Genomic DNA, 19425 nt, shown 5'->3' on the forward strand with positions numbered 1-19425 from the left:
AGTGAAGTAGCATTAGAGGAAAAGTGTAGAAGACTTGTTTGGGTTCACCATGGCACTGAGCTGTGGGGCAGAAGTGATGCTGTGTGGTGAGGAGCATGTTCTGCTTGAATTAACCGTGCTATTTAATGCAGTGGTGTAAAAACAGAAAGCGTTTTTTTGAGGACACCTTAAACCTGTAGATGCAGAGAATGTTTTCGCACAGGGAAGTTGTCATAAATGTCTGGACTGTGGGTAAAGAGGAGAGGGAGTTGCTTTGTTTTCCACTGGAGTGTAAGGATTTTTAACATGTGTAAGTATATCTTTGGTTGGACTACTGACATGCCTACAGGTTCAGGCTGCACATCAAAGTTTGAAAAATTTGGACTGCATAGAAGCTTTCCTAAGTTCTGTCTTTCCTAACTAAAAGGTGCAAAAGACAGTCAGATAGGACCCTACTAAATCTCAGAAGTCCTGGAGAAAAGCATTAGAATTGCTTGGTAATAGTCATCTGTTCTCAAACTCTTTGGAGTGGCGAGTATTCTTTCACTGTATTTTAACGTGCTACTTTGGCAGTGGAAGAAGGTTTGGTAAGGAGCAAGGATCTGATTTCTGACTTTCCATCATAGCCAAAAAATAATCTGCCTTTTACTTACTCCATGTTTTCAGACTGTCATCTTTGCCTCCCAGTGCCATCCCAAGGAGCAGTGCGAGAGACGCATGAGTGTCGCACCCTGGGCTGTTTTATGTGTTGTACTGTGGTTATCAGGCATTTTCAAATGTTCCTTAGACTGCTTTCATTCCTGTATCTCTACAGCTATCTACTGGGCTGAACATGCACATAGCTTGATGATGAACATGTGTTGAAGGCACTGAGCCTCTATTCAAGAAAAGTATTACCTATTTGTTTCTTTTCTAATATGTTTGCCTGCTCTGTATTGCAGTATATTTACCTTTTTATTAGCAAGGATTTGTTTACTAGGCTCAGACAGAGTTTTGACTAATATATTTATTTTACTAATATATTTTTATATATTTTACTAATATATTTATTAATCAGTGTTAAGAATTGCTAAAGAGTTGCTTTCTGTGGTCTCTTACTTCAAGTCGTACTTGTTTGTTTACTTTGAGGAAAGATGGACTATAAGGTCTTTTGTATAATTTTTGATTCTTTGATGCCCAGAATCTCTCAGCATGCCTAAACTCAGTGTGGATTTAGTATGTTTCTTAGTTTTGTAAATCCCATTATTTTATCAAACATTCATACTCACTCACATTTTTTCTCTGATATTTATCTTGATCTTGTGTCTTATCAGGGCCTATGCCAGTACCCAAAATTTCAAGTTTAAATTTTCAATCTTAAGTTCATCATTGCTTTATTATTTCAGCTTCTTTATATCCTCTTACAACCTCTGTTCTGTAGTCACTCTTTAAAAAAAATTGCTCCTGAGCTGTTATTTTGTCTTGAATTTTGTTCAGTCATCCTTTACAAGGCCAAAAGATTTCAACTCTGATCGGCCTTTCAGCTGCTTTGTTTTATTCTGGGTGAATTCCCTGCTCACTTTACATATGTGCTTTACCGTGTAACCCTGAGCCAAGAAGTCAGATCCTTCTCTTACTGTTTGCATTTGACATTAGAAGGTCTCCAACCTGCTGATTGTTGGATAGTCAGACTTATTACCAAGGGAAGGATCAGTTTGTTTCATGCTTTGTATAATGTGAATATACAGCAGTTATAGAGCAGTTATAGACACCCAATAGAGCACTTCTTATCAGACAACATCCTAGAACTACTTCCCAGGGACTAATGCCAGAGCCTTGGAAAAGTTATTCAAAAAGACATGAACAAAGAGTAAGACACTGACCTTGGCTCATCAGGCTCATCTGAGATGTTTCACTGTTGGACAGATTTCAAGGTGGGGATCCTCCCTGCCTGCAGGAGTTTTGCTGCCTGGCTTCTCTTACTGCCCAGTTTCCCACACGTCACTCCTGGCTGTCTGAGGGTGCCACTGTCTGATGAGCTCTGCCTACAGAACTCTTCCCCTGCACTGGGGCAGTGCTGCAAACAAAAGGTATAATATTGGCAAGTGCTGCCCAGAAGAACTCCTCTGTGAGGCAAGATATCTCTTTTGGGAGTCTTTGAAGTTGTAATGCCTTAAAACCATCACGGGTTTGTGTTTTTTCTTTGGCTTTTGGTCGGGGCTTTTTGGCAGGGGTAGGATTTGGTGGAGGGGTTTGTGTGTGTGACATTTTGGGTTTGTTTTTTTAATACCAGGAATCTGTGCTCTTTTCAAGAACATCAAAGCTGTTAGGGTCAGTTATTTGACATGGATGTCCTGTAGGAATTTGCTGGTTTGTACCACAGAGTTAACCTGTCCTCATCCCTTTTGAAAGCTTCTCTTGCCATCTCTTACCCTCTGAGGAATCTCTTCCTTTGAATGACAGGTCTCTCATAAATCCTCTTCATCAAATTCCAATTTTATTTCCTAAGCATCAGTGAGTATTAAGGTGTTGTTCTTTGTGACAATGAGTGTGGGAAAATTAATAATACTGAATTAATTATAGCAGAGGTAGAGAGGCTGAAGTTTAACCTTATTGTTGTACTGTAGAAATATACACAAAAGCTACTTATCAGCCACACATCGTTACATCTTGCACCTTTATAGTTACATGATTACTGCTTGTTTGGCTGAAGAACTGGCATGGCACCTTTGTTACTTCAATTTATATTAATTCAGATGCTTAATTAACAATTAGAGGTGTAAGTTTAATTCAACCAAATGGTAATGCAATTCCATTTGAAATATGCCGATGTGATAAGTAAAATTGGCCTTCTCATCTGTGCTAATCTGACCACTATCCACTCTTTACATCTTAATAGGAACACAATTTTTATTTATGTCTCTTTAGAAGTATCCTTAGAATGTACCTCACTTTATGGACTAAACATATTAAAGATCTTTATGAAATTGTAATTCAGTGACTTTTATGTGGATGGTTTGAGTATGATATTTTTCAAAGATGCCATAAAATATAAGTGTGTAAGCTACAGATGTAGAAGGTTTATTTAGCTCAGAAATTTATTAGTGTATTTATGCTGTATATATTACTCTACTGCTTTATATTTGCAGTCAGGCAATTTTCTATCTTGAATTATCAGAAAAGGGAATTAGGAAAAGTAATGCTAGCCTTAGGGAAGCAAACTTTTTTCCAAACTCCTATCTGTTAATATCACCTGCCAATGATTTAATGGTGTTTATAGTTTATGCTAACATTTCTTAGCTTTCCTTTTTATCCATTATAGACTGTGTACCTGGTAGAAGCCTGCAGCCAATTGCTGTTACTTTGCAGCTCCTATCTTTACTCACCAAATAGCTATTTTCTTTTTTATTCCTCTAAGGTAGTAACTGTTGGCTGTTATAAAACTGCAATCTCATTAGAAAAGGTTCACACAAATAAATTCACTGCTGAGATTAGGACTTTAAAATGTTAATGTCTTTGTCTTTCTTTGTGCTAACATATATTTTTGTATTGATACTTAAAAAGAAACCTATAAACTCTTTCATTACCCAAAGAGGTGTTACAACAGCAAGGCAGAATTTCTGGACAGTCTGTGGGATCATGGATTTTTAGGCAATACATCATTTAGGAATTCTTAGTGCATCTCCCTAACAAAAATACATCCATAGTTTGAGTAAAGTGAAAGTGAACAGAATTCTTAGGTGCCTACAAGACTGTTAAGGTTCTTTATCAGCAATATCAACTGCTGCAATATTTATCTGACTTTGGGTCTGTGCTCCTTTTTGTACTTAGTCCTCTGTTCCTTGTATGAAAAGAGATCACTAGAGCTCAACTTGTAGCTCTGTTACAAAACTCCAGTGTTGTATTTTACCACCTCTTACCCTTTCTTGCTTTCTCCAGTTGGCATCAGACATTTTCCATGGCTACAGGTGGGAGGTGTTCTTCATGTCCATCTCTGTATACTCATGGAACTGACTGACCTCTCCTACCTGATTCTGATAAAGCCCAGTAATGTCAGTGCAAATGTTATTTAAACTGGGAAGTAAGTTATTTAGTCTGTTACTTAGTCTGGGAATGGAGCATAGAGTAAAAGTGTAGCAGAAAATTTTCATGCCCTATAAAGGGTTATCCTGTGCTGGGATAACTGTCCTCTCCCACACAGTCTTTAGTTTCATGTAATAGTTAATTTGGGATTCTTCTGAATCAATTTTCACTTCTGGGGCACAGCTCTAAAACTATTCCATTGCACCTGATTGATCTCAGCCTAACATAAACCTGAAGTAATTGCTTTAATAAAATTGCAATAAAACTAAGACTTACAATTGTTTTTATGCAGGAAACTTTTCCAAAATTTTAAGCATTATTCACACTCAGAAATGTGCTCTCATTGTCTCCTGAGCTCTGCCTAAGCATATCTCACATGTGTGGAAAGAAGTAGCTGAACTGTATTTGCTTTCATTTAATATTAAAGAGGATACTTTTCTGTTCAGCCATTGGACATGTGCCAAGTATTTTAAATGTCCATTATTTTATGAATTATACTATAAATCAGAATTAAGGTATTATGAAGAGGACTTTTGATGATAGTATTACTTCTAATATTCAATGCTTAGAATTAATAGAATTAGTCATTGCTTAATTGGATTTGAATATATTGATACTGGATTCTATTAGCAATGTGTCCTATATGCACTGGATAATTCATTTGCCTGTTTTTAAGAAATATATAGCCCATACTGAGTGCAGATTTGCATTTATTATGCTATGCAGCTAACTCTAGTTTTGCTGAAGGAAAATCACCAGCCTAATTGCAGATATTCCAAAACTTTAAGAATTATATTGTTGTTTAGAGTTATTTATTACATAAGCCAGTCTTTATAGGGATACCTTACACTGGTCTGTTCTGATTGTCATCACAGTATGATTGTCCTTCAAAACATTTCTGAAAGAGTTCACCTTATATGACCTTTGGTTGTGAATACAGTTAGGCTGCAATAGTTTTTCTGTATTGTCAGCATTAGAGATGTTCTTAAATATAGAGATATAATTGAGCTGTTACAAGTTTGTGTGGCAGTAAGCCTTAACATGTTTGAATTGCACTCTTCACAGTGATTGATCTTTGTGTTGGGATCAGTTCATATCTAATAGGAATTAACAGGAAAAGTGGTACCCTTTTTTGAATCCCAATATATTTTTAAAAATCAAGACTTAAAAATCAATTCAAAAATTGGTGTTTTGTTATACTTACTCTGACCACCTCCCCTTGTTGCAGTTTTCAGTCACCAACAGAAGTATTTCTGCACAAATACCTTGAAACAACAAAATCCTAAGTTTGTACTTGATTCCTTTTCTTTTCTTTTTTTTTCCAAGGAGCAAGTGGGAAGAAATAGCTTTATTCCAAAAAACGCTTGCATGTTATGCTGAAACATTGAGGAACCTTTTGTTTTTCAGTTCAGCATGTAATCCAGCTATAAGTTGTCATAAGGGTTGTGAGAGGCTGCTGTGGAATGGCATGAAGTTGGAATTGGAAGGGGAATTGGATGGAGAATTAGAAGCCCCGGGGTTTTTATTCTTGGTTGGACTATAAACCTGCTGTACGACCTTGAGCAGATCAGATTAACCTGACTTTCCAAAGCATTTGCACTCCTGAACTGGCTCTATAGGTTGATCAGTTGCAATTTCCTGTAAGGTGAGAATGGTGCCTTAATAAGGTGGAGGCAATTCATTAACACAGAGTGCTGCAGAATTCTCCAGTTAAAAGCATCACAGGCAGAGGGAAGTATTATTAGGAACTAATAATGTTATAAATTATTAATAAAAATATATTTAGGTTTACGCTATGATTTTGTACTTTACCCCAAAGCAAGATAAATCATAAGCCACTTAGAAGATTTTTAGAGTAGAGTGCAGCAGTTAAGGGTCTTTAGTACATTTCTGTAATATTAAAATGATTTTTCAGCCAGCATAGAAGCTTCTCCAGTCTAGTCCAAGGTTTTAAGAAAGGAAAACAAACAGCAGCCCAAGGTATTATTTACTTAATTAGTCCTTTCTGCAGCATGAATTTATTTCTGAAGTTCATTTCTGCTTAATAAGTATCATATCTGTTGATGTTCCTTATGTTACTGAACAGCACCAACACTACCAAATAATGGGGAAAAATGGTAATAAGGCACTGTAATTCTGATCATGTGTCATGGGGTTAATTTCAAAAGAATAATTTCAGATTCTTCATTGGTGCAGTGCACCAATGTAAAATATATTGTTCTCATTATAAAAGGCAGTTAATATCTTCTAAAAATGTACATTTAATTGCATAAAGGCATAAAAGCAACAACACAAAAATTATTCAAGTAACATTCCAATTATATATGATAAATCTTCTTTAAAACCTTTACATTTATCTAGCAATTATAACCTAACCACAGGATATAACATCTTAGAGCTTGGCTGGAATCAATCAAATATCTTAGGCCAAAGCAGGAGTGTTGTTCTGACAGAGCTGCTCCCAAAGGCAAATTTGATCTATTTAGGCACCAGTTTTACAGCACACTCTGAATTTGATTTTTTCTGTAGTTTTTCCTGGGTAAGGCTTTTTTCTAACAATGATTCTAAGAAATTTGTAAAACAACTAATTAATTTGAAAGCTGGTTAAACTAGTTAATAACTATGTTTAATTCTTTTTCAAACAGTACTTCAGTCCATAGAAAATGTAGAATCCCTTCTGCTACTTGGTGTCTGAGTGTGTCTGAGATGGTAAAATTAAGCAGACTCTCACTCACATCAGAAGTGAACCTGAGAATATTTTGGAAGACCAATCTTTCCTCAGTGATAAGTACGACTTTCTCATTCAGCTTACAGTCTTTGGGTTTCAGTATTTGCACCTGATTCTTAGGTGCATGAAACTAGAAAACTCAGTTAGTTAGGGATGAAATAATGTTAGTGTGTTTGAATTTTTTAAACAAAATTAAAAAGTGAATTTGAGAATTTTTTTACCTGTCACCAGATCTAGGAAGAGCACATCTCTGTCTATACTACTGCAGAGTCCCAGTATCAATTACTTCTGTTCCTTTTTTACTCTGGTTTTAGTTTATTTCAGAGAAATTCCTGCCTTTTCCCTCTTCCTTTCTATTTTTTCAATTTAAGCTACTAACCTAGTTAGTCTCAAGAACACTTATTCTCAAAAAATCTAAAAATAGTTTTCTTTCTGGTTAAATAAAGTTGCCTAAAATGCCTGTCAAGAATCATTTAATGAAACTGTTTCAAAATGGGATAGTTACAGAATTTAAATCAAATAATGAACTGTATGTCTCCATGTTGGTGTTTATAAGTAATCCCTTGCTTGGCAGATATTTATGCTGGTCTTGCCTCAGTTCAAAGTACTTGTAATCTAATGCATAGATGTGTAAGTGTATTTATAATGTATAATGTGCTGTATTAGCACAAAAGAAGTAAGTTGAGAAAAATTGTAAGATTTTTACAAAAAAAATTCCTCAGCCTTCCTGAAAGAATTTTAATTTAACAATGAAGATGAATAGAATGTAAACTAACACTGGGATTTCAGAACAGGTTAAAGGGAAGATTAACTGCTCCCTTGGCCCCCACTCCCAAATCCCAGCCTGCTGGCATCACAGGTTTGGAAAGCTGCCATACTGTCATATGTTGGTACTTCCGAAACAATCTTAGGCATAGCTGTGCCTTTCCTCAGACTGAACTGTTCAGGAACCTTGTGATTCATGAAGAATTTGGCTTGAAATTATTAAAGCAGAGTCCCTTCTTTGAAAGCTGGCATTCCAGGAATCATCTGGGCTGTGACGCTTCAAATTTCATGCTCTGTGTCCTACAGAGCTTTCCAAAACCAACATTAGCTGCCATTATAGCAAAATGCATTTTAATTCCTCAGCAGCACCAAACTTGCCATCCAAAGGAATAGTAACTATAAATGGTTTTGGTATAAACATACCTGTTCTGTCCTCCTGTTAATATTTGCTATCTATCTGTGAGTTTAGTGCTCATTGAAGCTGACAAGAGTCATTCCCCAGATATCCAAGAAGTTGGAGAAGTGTTGGGTTAACAGGTGTTGGTGTAAGAGTTAAACAGAGAGCGACAGCAGCAGTGCTGGCAGAAGCAGTGGAAGGTCTCTCTGACACAGCGTGCGCCTGAGATAGAACTGAGGGAACGAGTTTCTGCTTCTACATCAAGATAAGACACACACACTCTACACACACTCTTCACACTCCTTTACCATGGCCTTGGAGAGAACAATGGAAAATGTCAGGAAGACAGATTTATTGTAGGACTGTGATCACATCTGTAAATTGTAACCAAAAAAGCTCTTAGAAGTATGGATATATACATGTACTGGTGCTTCTGCATAAACCTTAGATTCACCTGCACCTCTGCTGTTGGTGAGTCTTGTTCCTTCATGTATCATAGAGAAGGTTTCAATAAGATTTAGAAAACAGATCTAATGAATCTGCTGCCTTGCCCAGACTGTTACCAAAAATTTAAAATCTTTAAGCCTGTAAAGTAAGACTCAAAGTAAACAATTTTTAAATAGAAATATTGAATGCTCCTCAGGGCCATGACAAATGGGAATTGGCTGTGTTTTCTAAGAGATGAATTACTGTGACCAATATATTCAGAAAAAGAAAGGAACAGTGAACACTGAAGAAAGAGCTAAGTAACATTTCTGAGACTACTTTAAAATACTAGCCATAATTCAAAGCTATTCCAAAAATGGTTATTGTTTTTTAAATGACTGCTGCTTCACTGTATGAAATAGCTTGTTTCTGCATGCTACATTGAAAACAAAATAAGTTAAGAATGCAGATCTGTCCCACAAATCTTAAAATTCTATAATTGCTCAGAAATCAAGTGAAACTCAAGAATCCTCTCAATGGGAATTTGTCCTGTAGGATTTTCAGACTTAGCAATAGGCAACCCAAGAACAGTGGTTCTAGAGCAGATGTTGCATTGATCTGAATTTATCACTGCTGTCGTGATGGCAGATCTGTAAGCAATCTGTTTCAAATGTTATATACAAGAGTTATCCAAGAGATTTCAAATGTTAGTAACACAATTACACTTACAGAGACGTTTTCTTTCGCTTACATGTGCACATGCACATACCTGTGAGCCTAAAGTTTTCACAAATTTTGAAGATATTTAACGTTTGCCACGTCTTAAAATAACCATATGCGATGTGGATTAAATAAAAGAAGCTATTTGGCTTCAAGCAGACTTGCTTTCCTGCAGAAATCTCTGAGTGACCAGAAAACATCTGGTTATGTCTTATACAGAGCTTTGGAGGAACTTCAGAATACTATCTGAAGATCTGATTTTGCCAAGATTTTTTCCAACACTTATATGACTATGTATCACAACACTTGGATAGTTGTAGAGAATCCATCCACCCTGAATCATTTATTTTTTCCCCCACTTAGTCACTTTACTCTTGCTTTGACACAGTTAGTTTTCTGCTCTAAAAGTCTCAGATTCCAAAACTTTGCCTATATCTGTGTTTTGTTTTCTGTGTCAAACTAAACAGAATTTTTTGGTATGATCCATAGCTCACTAGAACCCAAATGGTGGCACCATCATCCATGCCTGTTATTTATATAAGAATATACTATTCTAGCAGGGAATTTGAGGAAAGGTGTTGACATTCAAATATTCTTTCGAGTTATTATTATCATACTGGGTATGGTTTAGAACAAGAGAAGTATGTGGTATATATGGAAGATAATTAGAAAAACCAAAGCAAGAGACAAATGGTCAGGAATTTAAAATCAGATAAACAATTCTAGTCTGCTTAGAGGAAATAAAATCTGTTGAAAGAAATCTGTATCCATCACTGGTCACTCAGGGTAAGGAGAAAAACCCCAACACATGGGACTCTTGTCCTTCTGAAATAAAGTCAGGAAAAACAAATAACTTCCCTATACATTTTCTACTGGGATCACAAATTAGATATGTGAACTGAATTGTGAGTTGAATTTTCAACTGATGATGAGTTTAGAAAAACTGACTTGTCTTATTTTATTTTGTAGATGCTTCAGAAGCTTGCTGTGGGCTTACCACGGGTTCTGCCAACCACCTCAAGAGGGGACTCACCTATTCTTTCTTTAGTCGAGCAAAACATTATCTTGAAATAATTATTCCTCTCCACATGGCCTTCATACTCGTGTCAGCTTATCTTCTGCTGACTCATGCTCAGGGTGCTCCTGTTGAGAATGGGGCACTGTTGGATACACTGAAGTCACAAGTGGGATTATTCAGCAATAAAAGTGAGCACTATTCAGCACAGGTGAGACCTCCTGGCACGAGCCGGCAAATACCTCAGACAATCATCATAGGAGTTCGTAAAGGAGGAACGAGGGCTTTGCTGGAAATGTTGGATATTCATCCTAATATTGTGGTAGCAGCTACAGAAGTCCACTTCTTTGACTGGGATGAAAATTACGTGAAAGGAATAGACTGGTATAGAAATCTGATGCCATTTTCTTATGGAAATCAAATTACAATTGAGAAAACACCAGGCTATTTTACATCACCACAGGCTCCAGGAAGAATTCATGACATGAATAGTTCCATTAAACTGCTGCTCATTCTAAGAGATCCCACTGAGAGAGTTATATCTGACTATACCCAAGTATATTACAACAGAGTAGAAAGCCACAAGCCTGTTCAGCTCTTTGAAGATATTGTTATTAAGAATGGAGTGCTTAATACCAAATACAAAGCTATTCAGAGAAGTCTATATGATGTTCATATGGAAAAGTGGCTTAAGCATTTCAGTTTGGATCAGATTCACATAGTGGATGGCAATACTTTAATCAAGGACCCTCTTCCTGAATTACAAAAAGTTGAAAGATTTCTAAATCTTCCTTCCCGAATTATGTCTTCTAATTTTTATTTTAACCAAACCAAGGGATTCTACTGCATCAGAAGTGATGGGAGGGAGAGATGTTTACATGAATCCAAAGGGCGTCCCCACCCTCTTGTTAACAGCACTGTTTTGGAGCAACTATATTCTTACTTTAGAGAGCACAATGCAAAATTTTACAGGATGGTTAATCATTCCTTTGACTGGCATTAACGTATTTGGAGTCAATGTTTCTTAAAAGGGGCCTGAGACAAACTTTCAGACACATCTTTCTAAACTGTAAGGACTCGTATTATGAGAATTAACATCCTGGTTACATGCTTCATTGGAACAACACATCTGTTGACTCATTGAAATGGTACTCTCTATGTTGGGAATAATAAGTTTTATGTATTTGTATGATTACTGGGAGTCATATTCTGATCTTCTTTCTCTCATCATGCAAGTACATTAACTTCAGCAGACTTAGCAAAGATATCTCTACAAGATTTCTGCTGCTTTGGAAAAATGCATCTAGCTGTAAAAAATGTAAATATTGGAAATGGTATTATTCTAACTGTTCTGTATTTTTTGTTGTTAGTATTTTTTTATATCCCACGATAGTGGTGTTGATTTATAGATTTTTGCATAAAATAAGTTTCAATTGTATGTTAAAATAGGGGCATACCTAGTAGCTCCAATAAATAAATCATCCTCTTTAATATGTTGAAGTACTTAATTAAAAATAGAAGGAATCTATTTCACCTGTAATTTTGAATAGGTGAACTAGAAGTTACCTGTCTGTATGACATTAATATTAAACCACACTTACTATCATGGGTTTGCAAAAAAAATCTCCAAAGTAAGTATAGGAACTTTCTGAAGAATGTTAAAATGAGAGTTCTGAATGTAAAGAAATTAAAATATCCCAGGAACACCGATACTCTATACACTAAAAAAGATCAATGCCAAAAAATTATTAATATGAGCAATTGTACAAATATTTGATTATATAAATTATGTCACTTTGCTCTTGAATGGAAAAGCTCTTAGTACTACCACATGAATTATGTTTGTACTCTGTGACTAGTTATTCTGTTGTTCTCCTGGCTTTGGTTTATATATCTCCATTGGCACAATGATTCTTGTTTAAAAAAAAATTATTATTTGCTTGCCCCCTGAAGCATGATGTAGTTTTATTTTGCCATTTCTGATGCAGACCATGGGATAGTCTCAACATTAAAATAACCTCTTGTTTCATTACTCAGACACGCTGTTCAGTACACTCAGTATGACATAGGTTATCTCCAAGAACCACAACCATTTATAGCCTTGCATCGGGATTTTATTTTCAATTTTTTTTAACAATATTGTGCTGATCTTTTCTGCTTTTTCATGTAAACATTTTATTGTATATCAATACCAAAGAAGAAAATCTGAGCATCAAACCCCACTGAACCCTGACAAGGGTCAAGCAGCTGTGTCCTTCTGTCTAAGTGACTGCTCATCCTAAAGGAGTATATGTTCCTACCATGGGATTCTTCCACTTCCAGGCTAAAAGGTATGTATTGCTGGGCTGACTTTTAGGCTTTTAATACTTTGTGAGTGGGCTACTTAGGCAGATAGCAGTATTTCTCTGAAGCTGGATAGAATTGGACTCAGATTATGTGGAAATAGCCTTCATCAAATATTCTCTCAATAAATGTAAAATGATAAAAATAATATAATAATTCTTATTCTTTATCTATCTATTCTTTATCCATGACTTGCATATGTATGTATGAAAGAAAGTATACTGTATATATGAGAGAAAATTATTTTCATTAGCATATAATTAATCTCTGAAATTACCTTTCTGAAGTAGGTTTGTTTACTACAACTCTGATTGCTATAGATGGCTCAAATTTTCTTTTACTTCTGCCACTTTTTCTGAGATTGTGGCTTCTTAATTATTAATATTGATCCCACATAGGATTAATATTAATCAATATTAATCATTAATAATGATTAATCAATCATTAATATTGATCCCACATACGAAGTACAATGTCAATAAGAATCTGTGGAAATACAAATGTATTTGTTTCAAATTAATCAAAGGACAAACAGGATGTTTATGCTGGTCTTCTACCATCTCTACAAGGACATTGGATAGGCAAACTTTAATAATTACAGTTGTGCAGTCTAACAGAATGTTCTTTGTCTTTTGTCAAGTAAAAACCTAAACCAGAAAATTTCTGAACTCTGAATTAACAGTGTGATTTTATACCAGAATAACTTTTTCTATTTTGTGGGCACAGCTCTTTTGTTTGAAAACAGAACACTCAAATCCAGATTCCCAGTATTGTCTAGCATGGCCGGTTCTTTCTGACCAATCTGATCTCAGTGATAAACAAAACTCCTTCCAGTCCACTCATTTCAGAAATACATTATTGAAGGGAGCAACATAAGTGCAGCTTGTATCAGACAGAAATATATAACTTTCTGTTTCTTATACAGTCAAAAACTCTCTTTTTCTTTTTTCTCTTTTCTTATTTTTTTTCCTTACAAGAAGCAAATTTGAAAACAATGTATACTTTAATAAAAGTTTTAGGTAGATGCTGGTAATTGAAGAATTCAGATGTCTATATGCCGCATTAAATTTCATAGCCTTCCAAGAAAAAGGAAGGGAGAAAATTCTAATGTCTTTCTATATTTACGCTTGCAGGCATCAAGTCTTTCTATTCTCTTCTCTTTCTTCTCTGAAGTTTACAGCTAATCTTTAAATGAGCTGAATGCAGGAGCACCAGCTAGCAGAAGCTATATGCATCTTTGAAAATGCAAGTCCCTTTCTGGAATTTACATTTCAAGGAGAGCTGAGCTGTATGGATTAGTGATGCTTATATCTATTTGATTTGTTATCAGTCCTCATTCCTGTTCAGCATTTTGGGGAAGAACAGAATTGATGGAATGAATTTAATGATTATTTTAGAGTTTACTAATATCATGAGAAATATATTAACCATAATATAATCTGGGTGAGGGGTGGTTGGTTTGAATTGGTTTTATGTAAATCAGATTCTCATCAGAAATTTTATTTTGATAAATTATCAAAAATCATACAATTTAACCTCTGTATAACAGAGGTTAGACTGTAATTTTACATTGCAGGCTTTCAATCAGTTTCTCATTTTTTGGTCTGAAAAATACTCTTTCATGCCATCCTGACCTTTTCCATTCTTAAAGTCTTTAAGAAAACCCTCCTTCCCTCATGCTCAGGAAAGGAATCAGATAACCTTAACAGAAAATCCACTGAGCCATACTTGGGTAATACTGAAATAAAAAAGTACTCACTTTTTGACACTTGGAATTCAAAAATAGTCAGTTTTTTGGGAAGACCTGTCGGCTTGCAGTCAGTATAAAGATGTTATTAACAAGACAGTTCTCAATTTAAGCAATTACACACATGTCATGAATTTACACAACTGATAGTAAACCAGAAATTACTTTTCTCTAAATTGTTTATCAGAGAATTCTCATCTCATTCTCTGATACTCAGGAGTTGTTTGCAAAAGTAAATTTCATGTGGGAAGGTCACTTGAAGAAATCATGCAGTTGTTTCAAAGGTTTTTGGGAGCATCTGGAACAGATGATACAATTATGTGTGCAAGACTACTGCAGAATTTATGATGATTTGACCAGCTCTTTGATGTTGTTTTACATTCCACAAATACTAAACTTTAAATACTGTTCCTTTCCTTTTCTAGTGAAAATGCCATAGTTATAGTTTCTTTGGTTTAATGTTGCAGAGAATTAACCATATCAAGCAGCTGTAACTGGATCAGTTCAGCCATGATAAGCAGCACACACTTAATATCCAGATGAGTCTAATATCGCCTCTTCTTTTTTTTTTTTTTTTTTTTTTTAATTTGTACTATATATACTACCTATAGTACATAAAGGAAATTACTGGGAAACTTAAAAGCTAGGATTTTACCCCAAAACTCCTAGTACTAAACTAATGGGAAAGAAGCAAAGAAGTTCCTGCATTGCACTCTAAACCATTATTTTACCAGGAAAAGGGTTGGATTTTTTCATTGTATCCCCTGTATACAAATGCTCAAAGGCCTTGGACTTTGGCTTCTGGTCTTTCACAATTTAGCCTTGAAAGCTAAATTTAGAGTTCCTCTTCAAGCATACCTATTAAAGCAGAGACATTTTCTTATTGTTGAGGACTTTACAGAGGGCACACACATCTTTACATGCTGCTCCACATCAGCTCCTTCACTGTCCTCTTGATACAAAATTAATAATCCTATGAAGATTATCTATTGAAAGCTGATCAGATTGACTACTGTAGGGAAGCATATCTGCATAAGGAGTTTTCTGTCTTCAGCACATCTAAAAAAAATTTTAAAAATTTTTTTCTATCAAATTTGACTGCTTATTGCCTTTGTCAATTCAAATGCTTTCATGAATTGGACAAAAATTTTCATTTTTTTATAATCCCTATAATTTCTTGCTTAATTTATGTAGTCAAAACCAAAAATATGATTTATCAGTTTACTTACACAGTTTAACTGAAAAATAAAAAGAGACTTATCCCTCAATACTTTGATTCATAGTAAGAATTGCACAACATTTCCTTGCAGACAAAGAAGTATTTAAATTATTAAAGTAATATACCATTATTGATTATTATTTTCTATACTTGTGCATTTGATCTTCATTTCCTTCATAAGCTTGAATTTTTTCATAGCTATGAACAGACACATTAGAAATAAAATCAGTAATTAGCAATAGGTAATGAGCAGTATTTAGTTACTGGCCAAATAGTTTCCATTTTGATTATTTCAAGTTTCATGGTGACTTACTAAATTGTTTTGCTATTTTCTAGAACTAGTTTAGAAGTTAGAACCAGCAGTGCTAAAAAAGACTGTAGTATCATTCTGTAATTACAGAGGAATTGTATTGTCTTGCCTTTAAGGTTAATTAACAGTGACATAAGCTTACCACAATTCCTGAAAGCATTTTGGAAGCCAAGACACTAACAGAACTGTATAAATTAGTCCTTGAAGATGAATCTGCTACTTAGGGAAAATACAGCAGATTAAAACAGACTAATGCAAATAATAGTTTTCTGTGAAAATAGATGTGATGCAAAATGCAGACTCTCCTGTATTAGCCCACGTAACAAGTACTGCAAGGTCTATTTTCTGATGCAATATAGTTTTACACTTATACATTGTATATTCTTTCAGTGCCGTTACAAAAACCTCTTAGGAAATGTTTAGAAAAAATACCTTCATGTAAACTCTTAACCAGGGCTACAGTTTTTCTCTCAAAGGCCATTTCCCTAGTTTTATACTGTTTCCTCTGAGATAAAAAAGTGTTTTGAGTCACGCTGCAATAAAAGTAGTGAGTTATTATGCCAGAATTAAGAATATTACCTCAATTTATTACAGTTCTCAGTGAAAAACATTTGTATACAGGGACATATAATAGTTTAACAATCTCAGTATTTTCTCTCTCTTCTTTAGATAACACAACCGTGTTCCAATTTTTCTTGTTCTGACAAATGTTACACTAAACACATTGTCACTTTAAACCACTGCCCTTAAAGATTTAAATCAATGGTAGTAATTAAAGGGAAGCACAGGTAATTAAGGATCCATTCCCTTTGCTACTCGGACTGGACAAGGTTTTCTTTTTGATCCATCATAAACTTTCTCTTAGGGATGTACCAGCCAAACTTGCAATAGGAAGAAATAAGACAAGGGCAACTAGAACACAGTAAAACCTGAGCCGAAGGCCCTCTTCTACTAAATATTTGTTAACCCAATATGGCACAGTTACAATCAAAATTATGATTGGCCTGCTAAGACAATGCACAGGACTAAGTAAAATGCTACTTCAGGGATTTAGCTAGGTATTCCACATGACTGAATGACTTTTATGATCATTAGGCTATTAGAAATATACATGAATATACATTTTCAAAGTACTCTATTTCACCTTATTAGAGAGTACTGCAGTGCTGTAGGACAGGTTGAGTGTATTATGCCTATCCTTGGGGAAATTCTGCAGTGATACCCTAGTAAATTGGATGGGAAGTAACAACTGTCCTCACTAAACGTTGGGCATTTTAAAATGCCTTATGGAAAATCAGCAGCACTAGATGCAGCAGGGTTGTTGTTGATTTGACAAGGACTGTCAGCCTAGAAAAATGCTGTGCAGCTGTCATGAGAAGATTGAAGATACCTTTTCTATACTCTGCCATGATAGAAATCTACAATTCAAGACAAGTGATGCAGATGGAACACTGCAAACTGTGGGGCGGCAGTGCTGCCTCAAGTGAAGGAAGATTAAGGGCTCATAAAAAACATATGCTGTAGTTACACGGGTGCATCATACACAGCTTACAAAATACACTGAGTCTAAAACAAAACCAGGCAGAACCTACAGCTGTGCACTAAAGTGTTGCTGTTGAAGGCATACCAAACCAGAGGTAACAGTTACATATGAGCTATCTGTAACTTATTATTTGTCATATTTATTATGTGTTTGCCAGACTACCAGTGTTTACATGACTGAAGTTCTCTGTCAGGTGTACATATGACAAATGAATAAAACAGATGCACAAATTTTCTGGGGAAAAAACAGCCAGTGGATCATATACTTAGGGCCTACTTATGCACAGGAAGCACACCAGAACAGGGTTCGAGTAAACTGCCTTTCACACTTTTAAAAAAAAATTTCTCTGTGTTTTAGTTTCCTTTAATGGTGTGTGTGTATGTGTATGGGAGTGTAAAACCCTCCTCTTCATTTTGTGGAATTTTAAAATTCAAATGCATCTAAGAATTTAAAAATACTTTGGTTTCAGTGTCCTGAATAAATTATTACCATTCAAAAGTTACTACATCTTTAGCAGCATTAGAACACCATTTACTTCCCATTTAGTTCCTTTATGCCTTGCACTGCTCACTCTCATCTCTCCCTTGAAAATATATTTTCGTAGGAAATACCTTTTTTGCCAGCTGATTTCAATGTCATATGGCTACAGTTCACAATATGCATCACTTGCATTAAAATTACAAATATGAGGCATGGAGATGGCCAAGTCTTACACTCCATATGAGTGGGGAAAATGGCCTAAGAAATGTAACAGCGGTCACTTAAAATGGCCACCTGCTGAATCATACTGACCTGTGTGCTCCAGATTAGAGAGACCAGGGCTCCTTCAGCAGTCAAATGTCTTGAAACAGTTTTTGGGAACTTGGGAAGAGTGGTTTCCCCCTTCCATCAAACAGAGGTTCAGGCTTCAATCTGAGAAAAATCTTTTTCCAGTTGGTAGGGTGCTTGTGTGCCTTTTTACCCCTCAAGTCACCCACAAGACAAATTTTCACCAAATTGCAGTAGGTATTCCACTGGTAACAGCAAACTAAACTTGGAAGCCCCATTTAATTTTTTTTACTAGATTCTAGATCCTCCATTATTTTTGTCCAAAGCACTGGTTTTCAGAGACGGTAACTATGCTAGATAAATAAAGCTACTCAAGTATGAATAAAATATACTAATCTGGCTTTCTGTACCTACTGGTTACAATGAGCCAGAAAATGCACAACCTTGTTACCTGTCTTCTTAGTCATTTGTCCATGACTCCTTTTAATCAAATAAGAATTGGGTACAGTTGCATATGCTTGTACGACCCCCTATCCTGATTATCTGTGTATTGTGATCAAAGGGAACAAGATTATGTTACCTCACTTTAATAGTAAATCCCAGGATGTTTATTTCATGTAAATACAACTTTCCTGCCAGTCACCCACTATCTTTGATTTTCTCTATCTAAAATTCTCCCTGTGTTTGATTTTGTTGTTGTTGGGTTTGGGTTTTTTTTCATTTATTAATTAATTCTGGCTTTTCTCTTTTATGGAATAAATAGTTTTGATCTTAAATTGAGCTTTCCTGATCTGAGAATGGTAAAAGCTGAAACATACACTGTGGTTTGCAAAAATAAATACATTTTATCTCTGTGCTGTGTTAGTATTTCAGGGAATCAGATTACACACTTGCAAGTGATTAAGACAAAATAACAAATCCTAACACACACAGCAAGCATAATTAAAGATATTTGGGGGGGATAGGTTAAAAAATATCACCTTCCATTAAAAAAAAAAAAAAAGTATTTATTTGATATTTAACAGAAGCATTTGGATTAATGTGTTTTAATGATGTAAAGTGACAATGATGACAGTCCGCTACAGCAACTGCAGTAAAACTACTTTAATTTTGTTAAGAAACCAGCCTGAAATTTATATACCTAGAGAATATTACTTAGTCTTAGGCAGCTGATAAACTAAATTAAATAGCTGCACTTTTGGAAACACATATACTCCCATCACCTAACACACAAATTAAACATTTGGTAATAATGCTAATATAGAAGCTGTTTCTCTCCTAGTTTGATTTTTTTCTGCAGAAATTCTAGTCAGTGAGTTAGTCAATGACAAGCAATAAACTGCAAGGAGAGGAGGGGGGAGAATTCCTTTATTTGCATCGCTGGCCTCATTCTGTCAACATAT

General features: G+C 35.3%; 1 protein-coding gene across 8 annotated transcripts in view; it reads left to right on the top strand.

Moving 5' to 3' along the window:
* The window catches only part of LOC138112513 (heparan sulfate glucosamine 3-O-sulfotransferase 1-like), a 54014-nt gene extending 40332 nt beyond the window's left edge, over positions 1 to 13682 (top strand). For 7 of the 8 annotated variants that reach the window (XM_069019756.1, XM_069019763.1, XM_069019755.1 and 4 more), the window contains one exon: positions 10047 to 13682. In XM_069019756.1, coding sequence (XP_068875857.1) covers positions 10047 to 11095 — 1049 coding nt within the window. In that variant the 3' untranslated portion in view covers positions 11096 to 13682. Of the gene's footprint in view, positions 1 to 8330; positions 8403 to 10046 lie in introns of those variants that run through there. The other variant, XM_069019761.1, reaches the window with a different exon arrangement.
* The last annotated feature ends 5743 nt before the right edge of the window (positions 13683 to 19425 follow it).

This window comes from Aphelocoma coerulescens, chromosome 6, assembly GCF_041296385.1.
Source record: "Aphelocoma coerulescens isolate FSJ_1873_10779 chromosome 6, UR_Acoe_1.0, whole genome shotgun sequence".
Classification (NCBI taxonomy): Eukaryota; Metazoa; Chordata; class Aves; order Passeriformes; family Corvidae; genus Aphelocoma; species Aphelocoma coerulescens.